This window comes from Mobula hypostoma, chromosome 9, assembly GCF_963921235.1.
Source record: "Mobula hypostoma chromosome 9, sMobHyp1.1, whole genome shotgun sequence".
In the NCBI taxonomy this organism is placed as follows: domain Eukaryota; kingdom Metazoa; phylum Chordata; class Chondrichthyes; order Myliobatiformes; family Myliobatidae; genus Mobula; species Mobula hypostoma.
This window is the reverse complement of record NC_086105.1, coordinates 139,624,009-139,645,092: the sequence shown is the minus strand read 5'-3', so window position 1 is coordinate 139,645,092 and position 21,084 is coordinate 139,624,009. Positions and strand designations below refer to the sequence as shown.

The window sequence follows — 21,084 nt, the reverse complement described above, 5'->3', positions numbered from 1 at the left end:
ATAGATGCTGCCTTACATGCTGTTTTCCTCCAGCACCTTGTTAGCTCTTTCTGAAAGTGTACCTTAGGTAAGGAACCATTAAGCATCCATCTCTGAGGAGATTCTTCAAGAATCAGCTGGTCAGAGAACATGTGTCTCCTGCTGACTACTTATTACCCATAACCAGCACCAGCATTGAATAACAACAAAATGAGGTGCTGTAGAGATCTTATATCCTATACATAGGTCAGTTTTAGTCGTATTCAACGGCTTTTGCTCTCAATCCTTTTACGTGAGTTAGCATATCATTACGAAAGATCACATCCTTACTATTAGAGATGCCTTTGGAGAATTGCTGCATACTTTATGCAAAAAAAAACTTTGTGCAAGAGTCGGCAAAGTATTTAAAAGTGTGGCGAGGGAATAGGATATTTTAGATTCATATCGTGTAATGAGCCAGGGTTAATTAGTAATCATAATGAAGAATTATCAGGTGAAGTAGGATCATTAAATGAGTTCATATTAAGTTTTACACTACTGTAGTTAAGTACAAATCTAGTGTTATTAAACTTAACTAGCTAATTATATACATTCAGTGGCCACTTTGTTAAGTACATCTGTACACCTGCTCATTATGCAAATATCGCATCAGCCAATCATGTGGCAGCAACTCAATGCATAAAAGCACACATACATAGTAAGGGGTTCGGTTGTTGTTTGGAACAAACATTAGAATGGGGAAGAAATATGATCTAAGAGATTTTGATCGTGGAATGATTGTTGGTGCCAGATGGGGTGGTTTGAGTATCTCAGAAACTGTTGATTTCCTGGGGTTTTCATGCACCACAATCTCTAGAGTATACAGAGAATGGTGTGAAAAACAAAACAAAAAATCCAATGAGTATCCAGTTGCTGAGAGGATTAATTGTGCCTCTCTTCCACCCATTTGAGATATTTATCAGAAGTGTTGTGTACACAGGGCCCTTAGCATTGCCAAGGTCCCCTCCCAACTGTCCCACAATCTCTTTGACCCCACCCCCTCTTTACCATCTGGCAGGAGGTACCATAGCACTAGGACAAGGACTGTTAGGATGGGAAGCAGCTTCTTCCCCCAGGGTGTGAGACGACCGAACTCCCTGCTGCCATCCAGTTCTCCTTACTTATGAAGTGCTAGTGGCATTATACTGTTTAATTGATAACTTGTGTCATAAATTTGCCTTAAGTTAAATGTCAATCTTCTGCTATATATTTTATTATTTGTTAATTTATTTGCGGTAATATGACTTATCTGTTGAGTTATATGTACTGTGTTGTGCACCTTGATCCACAGTAAAGCTCTTTCGTTTGCCGATATACATGTGTACCGTTGAATGAACATAAACTTGAACTTAAATTTGCAAGTTTTCCAGCATTTTCCTTCAATATTATTTCTCTGGTGCACGAGAATTCTTGAGACCAATTAGTGCATTTCCAATTAACTTATTACAAGTGAAGTGTTATGAGGCATTACTTAGAGGTACAATGTAGCGCTAAATAACAGGAGGGTTTATTCTGGTCTTCACTGATGATATCACTGGTAATTTTGGCTCAGAGGTGTCATTTAGCTTAACACTGACAGAAAGCAGCTGAGAAAACAATTATCTTTGTATCCATGCTAAACAACCGTACTTGCAAAGGAATTACTTCAACTTCAATACACTGCCGAGTTTAGGACCACCTTCCAGTCATTAATTGAAAATGCATCAGTGCTCCTTGTTTGATAAAAACTCTTAGATAAAGAGATATATAGTGTGCAATAAACTGCTATAATTTATCCATCTTGCACACTAAGGAGTTATACATTCAATAGCCACTGTATTAGGTCCACCTATACACCATCTTGTTAATCCAGATATCTAATCAGCCAATCAGGTGGCAGCAACTCAATACATAACAGCATGCAGACGTGGTCAAGAGGGTCAGTTGTCAATCAGACCAAATATCAGAATGGGGAAGAAATGTGATATAAGTGACTTTGACTGTGGAATGGATTTTGGTGCCAGATGGGGTGGTTTAAGTATCTCAGAAACTGCTGATCTCCTGGGATTTTCCCGCACAACAATCTCTAAAGCAGGTGTTCCCGACCTTTTTTATGCCATGGACCAATGCCATTAAGATAGAGGTCCATGGACCCCAGGTTGGGAACCCCTGCCCTAGAGTTTACAGGGAATGGCGCGAAAAACAAAAAAGAAAAATTTGCTAAGCAGCAGTTCCGTGGGTGAAAACACCTTGTTAATGAGAGAGGCCAGAGGAAAATGGTCAGACTGTTTCATGCTGACAGGAAGGCGACAGTAACGCAAACAATCATGCATTACAGCAGTGGTGTGCAGAAGAACATCTCTGAATGCACACGTGTCGAACCTGGAAGTGGATGGGCCCGAGCAGCACAACACCATGAACATACACTCAGAGGCCAGTTTACTAAGTCAAGGAGGTACTCAATAAAGTGGCTACTGAGTGTAGGTTATACATCTTTGTTCTGGATAAAGTAAATTGGAAGGACTACTTCCTTTGGCATAGGGATCTATAGCTAATGGGCACAGACTTACAGTCATTGTTAGAAAGGCTGGAAGGGAAGCGAGGAGAATATTTTTCATTGGAAGGTGAGAAACATAGTGAAGAAATTGTAGAGCATAGGGCTTTAGTGAGATTAAGCACAACTGGTAATGGTAGAGTGATTACCTTAATGGATGTACAAGGGATAAGTGCGAGCATCTTCAAATTCCTGGGTGTCAGCGTCTCTGAAGATCTATCCTGGGCCCAACATATTGATGCAGTTACAAAGAAGGCACATGCCAGCGGCTATATTCCATGAGGAGTTTGAGGAGGTTTGGTGTGTCATCAAAGACATTTGCAAATTTTTACAGATCTGCTGTGGAGAACATTCTAACTGGATGCATCGCCACCTGTTATGGAGGTGCCAATGCACAGCATTAAAACTAGCTGCAAAGGTTTGTAAACTCAGCCAGATCCACCATGGGCATGAACTTCCTCACCATGGACACTAGCCTCCCCACCACTGAGGATATCTGCATAGGCGATAACTCAAGAATTAGCATCCATCATTAAGGACCCTCACAATCCAGGACATGCCCTCTTCTCTTTGCTACCATCAGGGAGAAGGCATCAGGGAGCCTGAAAATGCACAGTCAATGTTTAAGGAACAGCTTCTTCCCCTCTGACATCATATTTCCATGAAATCATGAACGTTACCTCACTTTTTGCTCTCTTCCTGCACTATTTATTTTGAAATTTCTCATTGTCACTTCTCGCAATCTCTTATGTTTTCCACTGTACTGCTGCCACGAAACAACAAATTTCACGAGTTCTGTCAGTGATAATAAACCTGATTCTGAGTTCAGCAGAGACCTACAGTCACAGGTGTCCACATGTATGCACTCAGAACAAACGACTTGTCTTACAAGTGAAGATTTAATGCCGCATGAGGAAGAGATAATTGTAAATTAATCAGAAACAACTGGCTTTTACCAAGAATCGCAAATATGAAGTAGTCACATCTATTAGAATAATAGTTGTAATTCATAGTCGATTAGATGTGCACATGATTTTACAGATCATTAAACACAGTTCTGACATGACCAATATGCAAAAATGATTGACTCTCAGTAAATCGTTGCCTGCTATTTTAAGTCTCCAGCTCACACCAAGTCTGACTCTCAGTCCTCAGCCTCCTACACTGTTCCAGCATTCCTGGCATCACCCTTTGGTACCTCAGTGATTACTCTGCATCTACACCTCCAGACTGACCTCCTGAATCCTTCCTTGGCCTTTTTCTATCTTCTTTGAATCGCAAAGCAAAATCCATTTCTCACTGAATCTTTCCAGCTTTCTACTCTATCACAGAGCATCCTCCATGTCCAAAAGACCATAAGACATGGGAGCAGAATTAGGCCATTTGGCCCATCAAGTCTGCTCTGACATTATGTCATGGCTGATTCTCTCATCCCCAATTCTCCTGCCTTCTCCCTATAACTTTTGACATAGGTAGAGCTCTATTTTAAGTGGGGTTTTGGAAGATGAGGGAATCTAGACTCCAAAGAATAATCTATCGACCTCTGCTTTAAACATGCCCAATGACTTGGCCTCCACAGCCAGCTGTGGTAATGAATTCCACAGATTCACCATCCTCTAGCTAAAGAAATTCCTCTTCTCTCTTTGTTCTAAAGGGACATGGGAGTGGTCGCGAGAGTGCGGAATGAACTTCCAGCACAAGTGGTGCATGTGAGCTCGATTTCAAGAGAAGTCTAGATAGCTACATGGATGGTAGGAATAGGGAGGGCTATGGTCCTGGTGCAGGTCACTGGGAATAGGCAGCTTAAATGGTTTTGGTATTGACTTGATGGGCCGAAGGGCCTGTTTCTGTGCTGTATGACTCCATAACTCTATGATATCCTTGTATTCTGAGGCTGTGTCCTCTTGTCTTAGGCTGTGCCACCTCAACAATCACCGGATTATTTAGTCTTTAGTATCATTGGAATAAATATTTGCCAGAGAGAATAATCTTGTCCTTGTTTGACATCTACCAGAGAGTGCAGATTTCCTCCATCTGCCAAAACCTCTCTTAAAATAGAGCTCTACCTGTGTTCAGCTCTACTGAAAGTCCATTGACATGAGATATCATCTCCACTTATTGTGTGGGTGAGCTGATTTACCTCAGATTTACCCTATCAGAGACATCTTGTTGCACCAACACTCTCTGCACCTTAATAGCTCCTTGTGTCTCCTTTCCAGTTCAGATGAAGAGCCTTCAACCAGAACACCAACACTGACACGAGGAATTCTGCAGATGCTGGAAATTCAAGCAACACACATCAAAGTTGCTGGTGAACGCTGCAGGCCAGGCAGCATCTCCAGGAAGAGGTACAGTCGACGTTTCAGGCCGAGACCCTTCGTCAGGACTAACTGAAGGAAGAGTTAGTAAGAGATTTGAAAGTGGGAGGGGGAGGGGGAGATCCAAAATGATAGGAGAAGACAGGAGGGGGAGGGATGGAGCCAAGAGCTGGACAGGTGATTGGCAAAGGGGATATGAGAGGATCATGGGACAGGAGGCCTAGGGAGAAGGAAAAGGGGGGGGGAACCCAGAGGATGGGCAAGGGGTATAGTGAGAGGGACAGAGGGAGAAAAAGGAGAGAGAGAGAGAAAAAGGATGTGTGTATATAAATAATGGATGGGGTACGAGGGGGAGGTGGGGCCTAGCGGAAGTTAGAGAAGTCAATGTTCATGCCATCAGGTTGGAGGCTACCCAGACGGAATATAAGGTGTTGTTCCTCCAACCTGAGTGTGGCTTCATCTTTACAGTAGAGGAGGCTGTGGATAGACATGTCAGAATGGGAATGGGATGTGGAATTAAAATGTGTGGCCACTGGGAGATTCTCTTCCAGAGTAACACAAACAAAATGCTGGAGGAACTCAACAGGTCAGGCAGCATCTATGGACAGGAACAAACAGCCAATGTTTCAAGCCAAAACATTTCATCAGGACCATCAGAGTGTGTATAATTCTGGATTTCAAGCATCTGCAGAATCTCTTGTGTTTCTGTTTCTCTTCCCACTGATGCTGCCTGACCTTTTTAAGTACTTCCAGCATGTTTCTGTTTTTATTGCAGATTTCCAGCATCTGCAGTTTTTTAACTTTCTATCTCCACAATTGTTGCCTGACAGAATTTTTTATTTCCTTAATGTTAAAATTATTTCTTATTCTGGGCGGTGTACCAGAAAAGCTTTCCCCATTATTTTGATCTCTTATACAGCAAAAAACTCTGTGCATGACATAGAAATGACAAAACACTTCCTGCTCAATGCTGCTATGTTTTCAGACAAAATAAAATGTCAAGCCCCAGGGATTTCTGTCCACAGCAGCTTACCAAAGATCTCTGGTCATAATTCGAAGGATCAATGGATGCGCTGCTCCCCCTTCTGGACTCTGCATAGGTGTGAACTGAGTCCATGTAAGGCGAACTCTTCGGTGTAGGCATCGGAGTTGCAGCAGTCCGCATAATAATCGGTGGTGGTACGCTGCCTCGCGAATCCAGGTGTCCGTTTGATGTCATGACAACTGAATACATTTTTAATTCTGTGGAAGGTAGAAAGGGTCCTTACACAAAGACAGAAATCAAGAATGGAAAGTTTCGCTATAGCTGATCAATAACGACCATTCTCACCAGAAGGATCTTTATATCGTTCACCCTCATCGTCAAAATTCGTTGAGGTTTTATCTTCATCTGATTCTGACCTGTTGGCATCTCCCTGGAACATTAATTTATTATACAATGTTAACCGCAACAGCAAGAGACAGCTTAAAATAGAAAGATTGCTTCTGGATTAGAGGACGTGTCTTATGAGTCTTATGAGGAAAGGCTGAGTGAGCTAGGGCTTTTCTCGTTGGAATGGAAGAGGATAAGAGGAGACTTGATAAAGGTGCATAAGATGATAAAAAGGCATAGATAGAGTGGACACAGACATCTTTCTCCCAGGGTGGAAATGGCTCATATGAGGAGGCATATTATCCTCTGCAACTTCCGCCACCTTCAACAGGACCCCACCACTAAGCACATCTTTCCCTCTCCACCCCTCTCCACTTTCCACAGGGATTGTTCCCTCTGCGGCTCCCTGGTCCACAAGTACCTCCCCACGGATCTCCCACCTGGCACTTATCCCTGTAAGCGTAAGTGCTACACCTGTCCCTACACCTCCTCTCTTGCCACCATTCAGGGCCCCAAACAGTCCTTCCAAGTGAGGCAACATTTGCATTTGTGAGTCTGTTGGGGTCATCTATTGCATCTGGTGCTCCCGGTGCGGCCTCCTCTACATCGGTGAAACCCGACGCAGATTGGGGGACCGCTTTGTCGAGCACCTCCGCTCCGTCTGCCAAAACAGATAGGATCTTCCAGTAGCCACCCACTTCAATTCTGCTTCCCACTCCCATTCAGATATGTCCATACATGGCCTCCTCTACTGCCATGATGAGGCTAAACTCAGGTTGGAGGAGCAACACCTCATATACCGTCTAGGTAGTCTCCAGCCCCTTGGAATGAACATAGAATTCTCCAACTTCCAGTAATTCCCTCCTCCTCCCTTCCCCTATCCCTATGTCACTCTGCCCCCTCCCCCAGCTGCCTATCACCTCCCTCTTGGTTCCGCCTCGTTCTACTACCCATTGTGTTTTCCCCTATTCCTTCTTCACCTTTCCTGCCTATCACCTCCCTAATTCCCCTCCCCCACCCCTTTATCTTTCTCCTTACTGGTTTTTCACCTGGAACCTACCAGCCTTCTCCTTCCCACCCTCCCCCCACCTTCTTTACAGGGCCTCTGCCCCTTCCCTCTACAGTCCTGACGAAGGGTTCCGGCCTGAAACGTCGACCGATCTTTTCCACGGATGCTGCCTGACCTGCTGAGTTCCTCCAGCATGTTGTGAGTGTTGCTGGAGAACATAAGAAATAGGAGCAGGTGTAGGCCAACTGGCCTGTGGAGCCTGCTCCGTCATTCAATAAGATCATGGCTGATCTGACCATGGACTCACCTCCACCTACCTGCCTTTTCCCCATAACCCTAAATTCCCTTACTCTGCAAAAATCTATCCAACCTTGTCAAAGTATAGGGGAGCTATCAGAGGTGGGCCCTTTAAGCACAGAGAATGGTGGGTGCATACAATGCACTGGTGGGGTGGTGGTAGAGGCAGAAGCAGATACATTAGGGACATTTATGAGACTCTTAGATAGGCACGTGAACAAATGAAATAAGGAGGCTATGTGGGAGGGAAGGGTTAGGTTGATCTTGGAGCAGATGAAGGGTTTGACACAACCTCATGGCCAGAGGGGCCAGCACTGTGCTGTACTGTTCTGTGTTGTAGATAACGTTGGAAATACTCAGCAAGCCAGGCTGCATCTGTGGGAAGAGTAACAGTTAATGGAACGCAAGAGATTACAATTGCTGTAATCCAGAGGCAAAGAAAATAAATTGCTGGGGGAAATCAAAGGGTTATGCGGCATCTCTTGAGGAAAAGGGAAAACCTTGCAGGTCAAGACCTTGCAACAGGATTGAGTGGGTAGTGAGAAGAGAGCCAGTACAAAGCAACTTCGACCCACAAGGTTAACGATCAGCTTGAAGAACCTTTGTCAGAAATGGGAAGGAAAGAGAAAAATAATTCTTGTTAAGCTAGAGGGAGAATGTGGGAATGTGGATGTCTCTGTTAGGCTAAAACCAGGGTGCTCATGGAGAAGAGACAAGGTTACCTTGCCAATGAGTGAAAGGGAGTAGTTTGCAAGTGAGAACATGGATAAAAGAATGGAGCTTGTGAAATGCAGAATGGGTAATCAAGCATCTCAGGCCAGGAATGTCCTCTACTCCCAGAGGGGAGAAAGACAAGAAGACAAGGGAAAGAGCAATCAACAAACTGAGCCAACATCACAGACAGATGACTGATACAGACAGAGAAATCATGTCACGCTAGCTGTACAATTCAATACCACAGCTTACTGTCTCCTGATGCATCCTGAACTGCGGAGTATTTCCAACACGTCTGGTTTGTTTCTGCCATCTGCAGTCTTTTTTAAAATCTCATGAGAAATAACTTATTATTCTCATGATAGAAGCAAATTGGGTTAATGGAGTCCTTTAATTTAAGCTAATGGATTGTATGCTTGCTTGCTCGTATCCCACATTTCTGGTGAGTACAAGGTGCACACTCATCACAACCAACCTGTCTGACAGGCTCCCAGGGGAAGGAGAGTGGAGACAGATTCTAATATAGTCTGTACTTCCACTCCTAGATGTGCAGTCCAGAGCCTAGTCACCTGCTGCAAAAAAAAAATTCTTTTCATGTTGTTTTTAGCTCTTTTGTAAGTCTTTTTTACCCAATAAACCTTGGTTTTTGAACCTTCTGTCAATGAAACCCTTCTCATAGAACATAGAACAGTATAGCATAGTACAGACCTTTCAGCCCACAATGTTGAGCCAACCTTTTAATCTCCTCGAAGGTCAAACTAACCCTTCCCTCCCACATACAGTAGTGTGCAAAAGTCTTATAAAAGGTGGAACTTTTCCACAGTACTGTATATTATGTCTTTCCAGTTACCAAACAACACGCAATACTACTGACTGAGCTAATATAAAGCTAAGTACTCTTATTTCTGTTTCCCAACCACCTTCCTATTTAACCAATGTACAATACTGTGCAAAAGTCTTAGGCCCCTAGCTATACATATGTGTCTAAGACTTTTGCACAGTACTGTAGTCCTACATCTTTCCTTCACCCATGTTCCCTTCTAAGAGCTTCCTAAATGTCCCTAATGTACCTGCCTCTACCAGCACCCCTGGCAGCGTGTTCCATGCACCCACCAGTTGCTGTCCAATGAACTCACACCTGACATCCCCCCATACATTCCTCCAATCGTCTTAAAACTATTTTCCTTTGTATTAGCCACTTCTTTCCTGGGAAGAATCTCTCATGCTGAGGGCTGTTTCTTTCAAAATATTCTTACAATTCATAATTGTAAACACCCCTATCGCTGGAATCCTTTGGAGTCTGTCCAGTGTCTCAAGTTTATTCGCATTAATAAAGTTCCTTACCCCTGGAATCAATTCTAAGTAAATCATTTCTGCATTCTTTGTATACACTTCATATCTTTCTTCAATTTTGTTATGCCCAAAACTAAACACAATACTGTTGTTTTTGTCAAACTAGTGAGCCTCACCCCTGACAGAATCCCACTGCAGGATTTCAATCTGAAATATCCACAATTCCTCTCACCCACAAATGCTGCCTGACCTGCTCAGAGCCTCCTAAATACCTCTTTCATATTTGCCTATCATCCTTTCATATCATCCAGGCACCGACAACTATCTGGATATAAAACTTGCCCTGCACATCCCTTTGAATCTACTCTCTCATCTTAAATGCACATCCTCTGGTATTAGTTAGTTTAATCCTAGAGGAAAAAATACTGGCGGTCTACTTTGTTTATGACTCTCACAATTTATAATCCTCCGTCAAATCTCTCCTCAGCCCTCACACCTCCAGAGAAAACAACCCAAGTCTGCCCAACCTGTCAGTATAGCACAAACTCTCTAATCCATGCAGCATCCTGGTAAACCTCTCTTGCACCCTCACCAAAGCCTTCACATCCTTTTTGTAATGGGTTGACCAGAAATGAATGCAATTCTTCAAATGTGTCTAGCTAGTGTTTTATAACTTCCCATCACTTGACTAATGAAGGTTCTTCATATCTCTCAGGTAATAAATTTAATCTTGCACCTTTCCATCAATTCCACCGGCCACCCTACATAAAGTCATAGGGTTATAGAACACTACAGCCAGGGGTGCAGAGCTAGCCGGAGTGTGTCCGGCACATCTTTAAGAAAAAAAGCCAAAATAAACAGGCTAATTAATTAGGTGCCGCCCAGGGTGATTTGAGTATCTCAGAAACTGCTGATCTCCAGGGATTTTTACGCACTACAGACTCTGGAGTTTACAAAGAATGGTGCCAAAACAAAAAAAAACAGCGAGTGGCTGTTCTATGAGCGAAAACATCTTGTTAAATCCACTCACTGGATGTTCTTTTTGTTTTTGGCACCATTCTCTGTAAACTCCAGAGTCTGTAGTGCAGAAAAATCACAGGAGATCAGCAGTTTCTGAGGTACTCAAGTCACCCTGGGCGGCACCTAATTAATTAGCTTGCTTATTTCGGCTTTTTTCTTAAAGAGGTACTGGACGTGCTCTTGCTAGCACTGTACCCCTGACTACAGCACAGAAACAGGCCTTTTGACCAACCAGTCTGTGCTGAAATACAAATCTGTCTAGGCCCATCAACCTGCACTCCAGCCATACCTCTCCCATCCATCTACCTATCTAAATTTCTCTTAAATGTTGAAATTTTACCCAAATCCACCATTTGTGCTGGCAGCTTGCTCCACACTCTCACCAATCTCTGTATGAAGAAGTTCCCCCTCCTGTTTCCCTTAAACAGTTCACCTTTTACCCTTAACCTACGACATCCAGTTCTGGTCTCGCCCAACCTCAGCGAAAGCAGTGGCCTGGATTTACCCTGGTCAGGCAGCATCTATGGAAATTAATAAACAGTTGGTGTTTCGAGCCGAGACCTTTCATCAGTCCTGATGAAGGGTCTTGGCCTGAAATATCGACTGTTTATTAACTTCCATAGATGCTGTCTGGCGTGTTGAGTTCCTTCAGCATTTTGGGTGTGTTGTCTTGGATTTCCAGCATCTGCAGGTTTTCTCGTGTCTGTATTTACCCTATCTATTCCCCACATTCTCCTATGTCCTAGGAAATAAAGTCCTAATCTTTTCAACCTTTCCCCATAAATCAGGTCCTCAAGTCCCAGCAATATCCCTGTAAATATCTCACAGCATCAAAGAGTAATACGTATGGAAACAGGCTCTCCTGTCCACTGAGTCTACTATTTATACTAATTTTATTCCCCTCTTATTGCCATCAAGTTCCCTTCCATTCTCACGACATTCTCCTGCACATTAAGGATGACTTACAATATCCATTTAACCTCCAAACCAGCACATCTTTGAAAGGCAGGAAGAAACCGCAGCATCTAAGGGATATCCAGAAGTTCACAGGGAGCGCTTGCAAGCTCCACACGGTCAGCACCCGAGATCACATTGGAACATCACAGTCAGCTCCATTGGTTCCACTACTGTGCCGGTTTGGAAGTCCAATGAATGCGAAGAAAGAGAAACGGGAATTGACAATCTAATCGTTTGTGGATGTTCCACCATTCAATAAGATCATTGGTGATTTTCCTCTCTTTCTGTCACTCTCCAGCTGCACCACTATATCCCTTTATTCCTTGGATATCTTATCCAATAGTACCTTTTCAGGGTTCATTGAATAAAATGATTTATAGAAGAACTAAAAATATGAAGAGAAACGTTTTCTTGCAGCAATGACTAGACTCTGGACTGTACATAAGGAGTAGAAACGGAGACTCCATTTGAATGTGCCTCCACTCTCCTTCCTCTGGCAAAGCTATAGTTCCAGTGAGAAACTGTGGTGTGCTTGTTTTGCAGAAACATGGCTCCAGGACACATTCCATGCACCATCAATCTACAAGCCATGGCACTCAGGGACTTGAGCTATATTATTACATTTTGATATTTTTTGTAGCTATATTTCTTTCTGTGATCATAATTATATGTGCCATACACAGTGTGCTATGTGTGACTGATGGTTCTGTGTTTTGCTCCTTGGAAAGAGGAATGCTCTTTCATTTGGCTGTATTTAAGTATGTGGTTGAATGACAATTAAATTTGAACTTGAACTCTGACTGGAGGTTTATGTAAGCGGGCGAGAGGGGAACGCATGAAAATCTTCAGAAGGTGGAATTCCAGCAGCTACGTGCAGAGTAGCCAGACAGAAATACAATACAAGAGTTAAAGCCTGAATCTCATTGGGAGATGTTGGCTGAGATCAGACGGTTAAAGCGGAGCCCAGTAAATAACATACCTCTGCTTGGAACCCTTCCACGAGAATAGCAACCAGCAAGTTGAAAAGCACATAGTTGCCAAAAGTCATTAAAGCCACAAAGTAGAGGGCAGCCCAGGGCGAGGTTGAAGCCATTCCATTATACAGTACCACATTCCAATCCTCTTGAGTAAGGATCTGAGGACAGAGGTATGAATATTACTGAGGGGGTTATCCAGATTTCCCAGTATTCATCTTCTGGAATGCCAACGCAATATATACCAACACTGAGTGAATGTTTGTCATTCGCCACTCAAAACCAGATCCACACAGACACCAACGGTTCAGAATACAATGACACAAATTTCACTATAATACTTTATAATACATTACGTACGTTCGAATGCTGTTCATAGACTTCAGTTCAGCATTCAACACAATCATTCCTCAGCACCTGATTGGAAAGCTGATCCTACTGGGCCTGAACATCTCCCTCTGCAACTGGATCCTAGACTTCCTGACTGGGAGACCTCAGTCAGTCCGGATTGGAAGCAGCATCTCCAACACCATCACACTGAGCATGGGGGGCCCCCCAGGACTGTGTGTTCAGTCCACTGCTGTTCACTCTGCTGACCCACGACTGTGCTGCAATACACAGCTCGAACCACATCATCAAGTTCGCCGATGACACGACTGTGGTGGGTCTCATCAGCAAGAACGATGAGTCAGCATAGAGAGGGGAGGTGCAGCGGCTGACGGACTGGTGCAGAGCCAACAACCTGTCTCTGAATGTGAACAAAACAAAAGAGATGGTTGTTGACTTCAGGAGGACATGGAGCGACCACTCTCTGCTGAACATCGATGACTCCTCCGTAGAGATCGTTAAGAGCACCAAATTTGTTGGTGTTCACCTGGCGGAGAATCTCACCTGGTCCCTCAACACCAGCTCCATAGCCAAGAAAGCCCAGCAGCATCTCTACTTTCTGCGAGGGCTGAGAAAAGTCCATCTCCCACCCCCCATCCTCACCACATTCTACAGAGGTTGTATTGAGAGCATCCTGAGCAGCTGCATCACTGCCTGGTTCAGAAATTGCACCGTCTCGGATCACAAGACCCTGCAGCGGATAGTGAGGTCAGCTGAGAAGATCATCGGGGTCTCTCTTCCCGCCATTAGAGACATTTACACCACATGCTGCATCCGTAAAGCAAACAGCATTATGAAGGACCCCACGCACCCCTCATACAAACTCTTCTCCCTCCTGCCATCTGGAAAAAGGCACCGAAGTATTTGGGCTGTCACGACCAGACTATGTAACAGTTTCCTCCCCCAAGTCATCAGACTCCTCAATACCCAGAGCCTCGACTGATACCAACCTACTGCCCTCTACTGTGCCTATTGTCTTGTTTATTATTCATTGTAATGCCTGCACTGTTTTGTGCACTTTATGCAGTCCTGGGTAGGTCTGTAGTCTAGTATAGTTTTTGTGTTGTTTTACGTAGTTCAATGTAGTTTTTGTACTGTTCACATAGCACCACGTCCAGAAAAATGCTGTCTCGTTTTTACTGTGCACTGTGCTAGCAGTTATGCTCGAAATGACAATAAAAAGTGACTTGACTTGATCAGAATTATAATTAATAATTGAAAATAAGCATGCACCTGTGGTGCGTAAGTAATGTCAATCTAATAGTAATGCACAGTTATCCCCACACAGGAGCCTGAAGACCCACACTCACTGATTCAGGAACAGCTTCTTCCCCTCTGCCATCAGGTTCCTGAACGGACAATAAACCCTGAGCACTACCAAGCTGTTTCTTTTTTTTTGCACTATTAATTTATTTTGTAATTTGTAGTTATTTTTCTATATTTGCACTTTACTGCTGCTGCAAAACAACAAGCTTCACCTAGTGTAAGTTAGTGATAACGAACTTGACTCTGATGTAAAGAGTTGCAGAGAGTATTAGCCCAGTACATCCTGGGCACAACCCTTCCCACCACTGGCAGCATCGAAAGGAGCTGCTGTCTCAAGAAGGCAATATCCAGTGTCAAGGATCGCCACTATCTGAGCAAAGCCACTTTCTCATCGTTGTCATTGGGCAGGAGCTACAGAAACACAAGTGTCCACACTACCAGATTCAAGAAGAGCTATTCCTCTCTTGAACCAACTGGTACAACTATGTTTAGCAACACGATGACTACTACGCAAGTCACTACTACGCTCTACACAATCGGCAATCGCCTCTGATCTGGGCCGACACTTACGTGCCAGGCGGCACCTAATTAATTAGCTCGTTTATTTCGGCTTTTTTCTTAAAGATGTGCTGGGTGCGTCCCGGCTACCGCTGCACCCCTGCATGCTTTGCGGCCTGGTATCGGTCCGCGGCCCGGAGGTTGGGGACCACTGATATAGAAAAATAAATAAATATATTACAGTATATATATTTTGGTGCAAAAACAGAAATAATATATATGACAAGGTGAGGTGGTGTTCACGGGTTCAATGTCCATTTAGGAATCAGATGGCAGACGGGTGGAAACTGTTCCTGAATCGCTAAGTGTGTGCCTTCAGGTAACAGTGAGAAAAGGCCATGCTCTGGGTGCTAGAGGTCCTTAATAATGGACGCTGCCTTTCTGAGACACCGCTTCCTGAAGGTGTCCTGGATACTTTGTAGGCTAGTACCCAGGATGGAGCCGACAAAATTTACAACCCTCTGCAGCTTCTTTTGGTCCTGTGCAGTAGCTCCCCCATACCAGACAGTGATGCAGCCTATCAGAATGCTCTCCACGGTACAACGATAGAAGTTTTTGAGTGTATTTGTTGACATACCAAATCCCTTCAACTCCCAATGAAGTATAGTTGCTGTCTTGTCTTCTCTATAGCTGCATCGATATGTTGGGACCAGGTTAGGTCCTCAGAGATCTTGACACCCAGGAACTTGAAACTGCTCACTCTCTCCACTTCTGATCCCTCTATGAGGATTGGTATGTGTTCCTTCATCTTACCCTTCCTGAAGTCCACAATCAGCTCTTTCATCTTACTGACATTGAGTGCCAGGTTGTTGCTGTGACATCACTCCACTAGTTGGTATATTTCTCTCCTGTATGTCCCCTCGTCTCCATCTGAGATTCTACCAACAATGGTTGTATCATCAGCAAATTTATAGATGGTATTTGAGCTATGCCTAGCCACACAGTCATCGATATAGAGAGGAGGCTAAGCATATACTCCTGAGGTACAACAGTGTTGATCATCAGCAAGGAGGAGATGTTATCAATAATCCACACAGATTGTGATCTTCCAGTTAGGAAGTTGAGGATCCAATTGCCCACAGAACTGCCACTGACTGGACGTTTATTGTTTCTCACACCATTCTCTGTAAACTCTAGAGCAGGGGTTCCCAATCTTTTTTATGCCATGAACCCCTACCATTAACTGAGGGGTCTATGGACCCCAGGTTGGGAATCCCTGCTCTAAAGGCTGTGTGTGTGAAAATCCCAGGAGATCAGCAGTTTCTGAGATACTCAAACCACCCCATCTGGCACCAACAATCATTCCACAGTCAAAGTCACTTAGATCACATTTCTTCCCCATTCTGATGTTTGGTCTGAGCAGCAACTGAACCTCTTGACCATGTCTGCATGCTTTTATGCATTGCGTTGCTGCCACATGATTGGCTGATTAGATATTTGCATTAACAGGCAGGTGTACCTAATGATGCAGCCACTGAGTGTATATTCAATTTAATTTTTCTCACCATTACACGTAACTCAGCAATTCCAATTTTCACATTTCTGGGAGAGTCTCACCTGAAACACGGTGACAATTGCCCACAACAAAGAATCAAAATTCTTTCTGTCTGGAATCGTGTCTCCACTCTCGGTCTTCAAGCTGAATTTACATCCAAACAGGTGCATGCCCAGAATACTGTGTGTCAAAAGAAAAATACCTTTATAAAATTAGGAATAGCAGACCACAGTATCTCATCCAGAGCCCAATAACCCTTCTACAATAAATCATACCGCCACCAAAGACAGAGATAGTGCAATATAGTGAGCGGTTCTGGGAATCATATCTAAGAAAGGATATGCAGGCATTGGAAAGGGTCCAGTGGACATTCAGGGGAATGATCCCAGCAACAAAAGAGTTCATTCATGAGGAGTTTTTGATGTCTTTGGGGAGTTTAGAAGAATGAGGGGGGAATCTAATTGAAACCTATTGACTATTGAAAGTTCTAGCCAGAGTGGATGATTCCTATAGTGAGTGAGTCCAGGCCCATGGCTATCCTGCTAAATTAATTGTTGTGAGTAAAGGTACATTATAACACCACAAAACCAGAAAACTGAGGAGCAGAATTAGGCCATTCAACTAAATCAAATCTGTTCCCCTGTTCCCCTGTTTGATCATGGCTGATTTATTTTCCCTTCCAATCGCCTTCTCCTGCCTTCTCTCTTTTGACACTCTTACCAATCAAGAACCTATCAACTGCTGACTTAAATATATGCAATGACTTGGTCTCCACAGCCATCTTTAGCAGTGAGTTCCACAGATTTGCCACCCTCTGCTAAAGAAATGTATTCACATCTCTGTTCAAAGGACTTCCTTCTCTTCTGAGGCTGTGCCCTCTGGTCCTAGACTCTCCCGGTATTGGAATCAGAGTCTCCATGTCCACTCTTCTGAGGCTTTTCAATATTCAGCATGTTTCAATGAAATCCCACCCCTCCCATTCTGAGTACAGGCCCAGAGCTCCTCAAGGTAACCCTTTCACTGCCAAGACCATTTCCGTATGCTGAATTAGCATGCAAACGAGTTCTCATACTTGCCTGAAGATAAATATGAACAACATGAGCAGCATGCAGAACGTGGCCACATTGTCCATGGTCTTCATCAGGACCACCAGCTGCCGCCTCAGGGCTGGTAGGAAACGGACTAGCTTCAAAACCCGGAGGAGCCTGAAGGTTCTCAGTACCGAGAGACCACCATCTGACTGGCCAATAATTTCCCAAACACTGTGAATACCAAGAAATTTATGTTTATTGCATTCAATTATCATATGGGGCGGTACAGTAGCATAGTGGTTAGCACAACACTTTACAGTACAGACGACCCAGGTTCAATTCCCTCTGTAGGGCTAAACCCACTGCAGTTGGATGAGGGATCCTGGGGTGAAGAAACGTACTGAGTAGTTTTGTTACTCTGTGACACGAGAGTCTGAGTAGAGGGAACTAGACTCGGTGTTAAGATCATTGAGAAACACACACAAAATGCTGGAAGAGCCCATGTTTCAGGCCAAGGCCCTTTATCAACGAGAATGTAACTGGGGAAGGAGCAAAAACTTGTTTGAGTTCCACTGTTCCAGGAAGGGCAAGGGAACAGTGACAAAGAGTGTTCCAGAATGTCTACGTCACAGCCATTCTTTCACATAAATTTTGCCATGTTAAACATTGACTAATTTTAATACACAAAGCTGACGGAGTATCTCCAATTTATGGTCAATGTCATTTAATCATCTACTTTCCTGTTCTGGCCAGACATATGAGGGATAAAGATTGACTGCATTGGCAAGTGAACATTATTCCTTTTTAATTGTTGAATAAACCGTCGATCACAGTGGGTGTCTCATGTCTTGGCACAGAAACTGGGAGAAAATGGTGACTGACATATTCTCCTCAGCTTCAATTTACATCATGTCGCTGTGGAATTAGTAGATGTTCATACAGAACCAGTAGAGGCATGGAAGCATAGTGGTTAGCATAACACTATTACAGTTCCAGCGATCTGGGTTCAGTGCCCCCCACTGTCTGTAAGGAACACACAAAAAATGCTGGAGGAACTCAGCAGGTCGCGCAGCATCTATGGAAATGAATAAACTGTTGACATTTTGGGCCAAGACCCTTCTTCAGGACTTTAGAGAGATTGTAGGCTTCCCCCATGACTGCAGGGGTTTCTTCCGGGTGTTCCCACAAAGACATACAGGTTAGTAGATTAATTGGTCACATGGTGTAATTGGGCAGCACAGGAGGAGGGCCTGTTGTCATGCTGATTTCTAAACAAAAACAAAATAACTCAAAGCATTAACACTATAATCTGCAGAAATAAGAACATAGAAAATACTGACGAAGGGTCTCGGCTCGAAATGTTGACTGTCCCTCTTCCTATAGATGCTGCCTGGCCTGCTGTGTTCACCAGCATTTTTTGTGTGTGTTGCTTGAAATTCCAGCATCTGCAGATTTCCTTGTGCTTGCGTAGAAAATAGAAAGTCTGTTATACCCTTGAATATGATCATCAGAATCAGAATCAGAACCAAAATCAGGTTTAATGTCACCGTCGTTAAATTTGTCGTCTTTGAAGCAGCAGTACAATGCAGCTGTTCCTGAATCACTGAGTGTGTGCCTTCTGGTTTCTGTACCTCCTTTCTGATGGTAACAATGAGAAGGGGGCATGTCCTAGGTGGTGGGGGTCCTTAATGATGGACACCACCTTTTTGAGGCATCGCTCCTTGAAGATCTTCTGGATATTATGGAGGCTAGTGCCCGTGATGGGGCTGACTAATTTTACAACTCTCTGCAGCTTATTTTAATCCTGTGCAGTAGCCCCCACCCCACCCCCATCCCAGAAGGTAACGCAGCCAATTGGAATGACCTCCACGGTACATCTGAAGAAATTTGCAATTGTGTTTTGGCAACATACCAAATCTTCTCAAATTCAGAATGAAATATAGCCGCTGTTATGCCTTCTTTGTAGCTGCATCGATATATTGGGTCCAGGTTAGGTCCTCAGAGATGTTGACATCCAGGAAACTGAAATTGTTCACTCTTTCCACTTCTGATCCTTCAATGAGGACTGGTGTGCCTTACCCTTTCTGAAGTCCATGATAAATTCAGTATTCTCTTCCCACCTTCTCCTTGAACCCTTTACTGTCAAAAATATAAATCCTTGTTGAATATATTGATGATTTGGATTCTGTGGCAGAGAATTCCACAGGTTCATTATCCTCTGCATCAAGGAATTCCTTCTGATCTCATTTCCTAATGTACCCCAAAACTGTGACTCTGATTCCGGACTTCCTAGTGATCAGGAACACCTTTAAAGTTCAAAGTTCGAAGTACACTGATTATCAAAGTATGTTTACATCATACAACTTTGAGATTCATCTTACATGCAACCACAAAACAAAGAAACCCAAAAGTACCCATAAAAAAGGAAGACCGTGAAACATCCAGTGTGCAGAGAGAGAGAGAGAGAGAGAGAAGCAAAATGTGCAGATAATTATAGTAATTAAACAGCAATCAGAACAAAAGCTAAATAGAATTAATACTCTGGCTAGATGTAATAAAGGTGCTCTCAACTGTGAGAATATGTGTAATCTGTTAGAATTTTACAGGTTTCTTTAAGATTCCCCCTTATTCTTCTAAATTCGAATGAATATGTGATCTGATTACTCTCACATATGAACTGCCACTCCAGGTGCCACCTGGCTTGTCCTTCTTCCCCCCACCCCACCATTTTATTCTAGCATCTCCCCCCTTCCTTTCCAGTTGTGAAGAAGGGTCTTGCTCCGAAACGTCGACTGTTCATTTCCGTAGATGCTGCCTGAGTTGCTGAGTTCCACCAGCACTTGTGTGTGTGTTGCTCTGGATTTCTAGCCTCTGTAGAATTGTGTGTCTTTATGATTTATCACTCCAGTAAGACTTAATTATGATCCCTTCATTGCAAGAAAATGCATCCAACCAAAGCTTCCACAGAAGTGGCCTTGACAAGGAGCCTGTTGAACTTCAGTTGAAAGTCATGTGAAAACATCAGAAATAGGGTTTTTCAACTTTTATTAAGGGGATAAGGTACGTGGATTCAGAACAAAAGACCATAAGACATAGGAGTAGAATTAGGCTATTTGGCCCATCGAGTCTGCTCCACCATTTCATCATGGCCGATCCATTTTTACTCTTAGCTCCAATCTCCTGCCTTCTGCCCATATCCCTTCATGCCCTGACCGTGCCTTAAATATACATAAAGACTTGGCCTCCACAGCTTCCTGTTGCAATGAATTGCACAGGTTCACTACTCTCTGGCTAAAGAAAGTCCTCCTCACCTCCGTTCTCAAAGGACGCCCCTCCATTCTGAGGCAGTGTCCTCTGGTCTTAAAATTTCCCGCCAGAGGAAACATTCTCCCCACATCCGCTCTATCAAGGCTTTCCGCCATTTGATAGGTTTCAATGAGGTCAACCCTCATTCTTCTGAATTCTGGTGAGTACAGGCCCGGAGTTCTCAAACACTCTTTATATGGCAAGCCGTTCAAACCTGTAATCATTTTTGTGAACCTAATTTGACCCTCTCCAGGATACCTTTTGCTATAGTCTGAGCTCGTGCTTAACCCTCATGTTTTATTGGGTCACCACTGGCAATTGTGCTTTCATTTGTTAAGGCCCTAATCTCTGGATTTCTCTCCCCACATCATGCTGCCTACTTCTTTCCTCACAAAATGCTCCTTAAAACCTCCCTCTGACCAAGCTTTGAACATCTTACGTGCTCATATTTTATTTATTTGGAGATACAGTGTGAAACAGGCCCTTCCAGCCCAACGAGCCACACCGCCCCGCAGCCCACCTATTTAACCCTCGCC

The 21,084-nt window shown here is 43.7% G+C and overlaps 1 protein-coding gene across 2 annotated transcripts in view; it reads right to left on the bottom strand.

Moving 5' to 3' along the window:
• Nucleotides 1-21,084, bottom strand: part of cacna1ha (calcium channel, voltage-dependent, T type, alpha 1H subunit a) — a 647,795-nt gene that overhangs the window by 111,397 nt on the left and 515,314 nt on the right. For both annotated transcript variants that reach the window (XM_063059309.1, XM_063059307.1), the window contains 5 exons: nt 17,288-17,473; nt 16,274-16,391; nt 12,511-12,666; nt 6,200-6,284; nt 5,903-6,111 (listed from right to left, as the gene is read on the bottom strand). In XM_063059309.1, the coding sequence (XP_062915379.1) occupies nt 5,903-6,111; nt 6,200-6,284; nt 12,511-12,666; nt 16,274-16,391; nt 17,288-17,473 (754 nt within the window). The remainder of the gene's footprint in view (nt 1-5,902; nt 6,112-6,199; nt 6,285-12,510; nt 12,667-16,273; nt 16,392-17,287; nt 17,474-21,084) is intronic.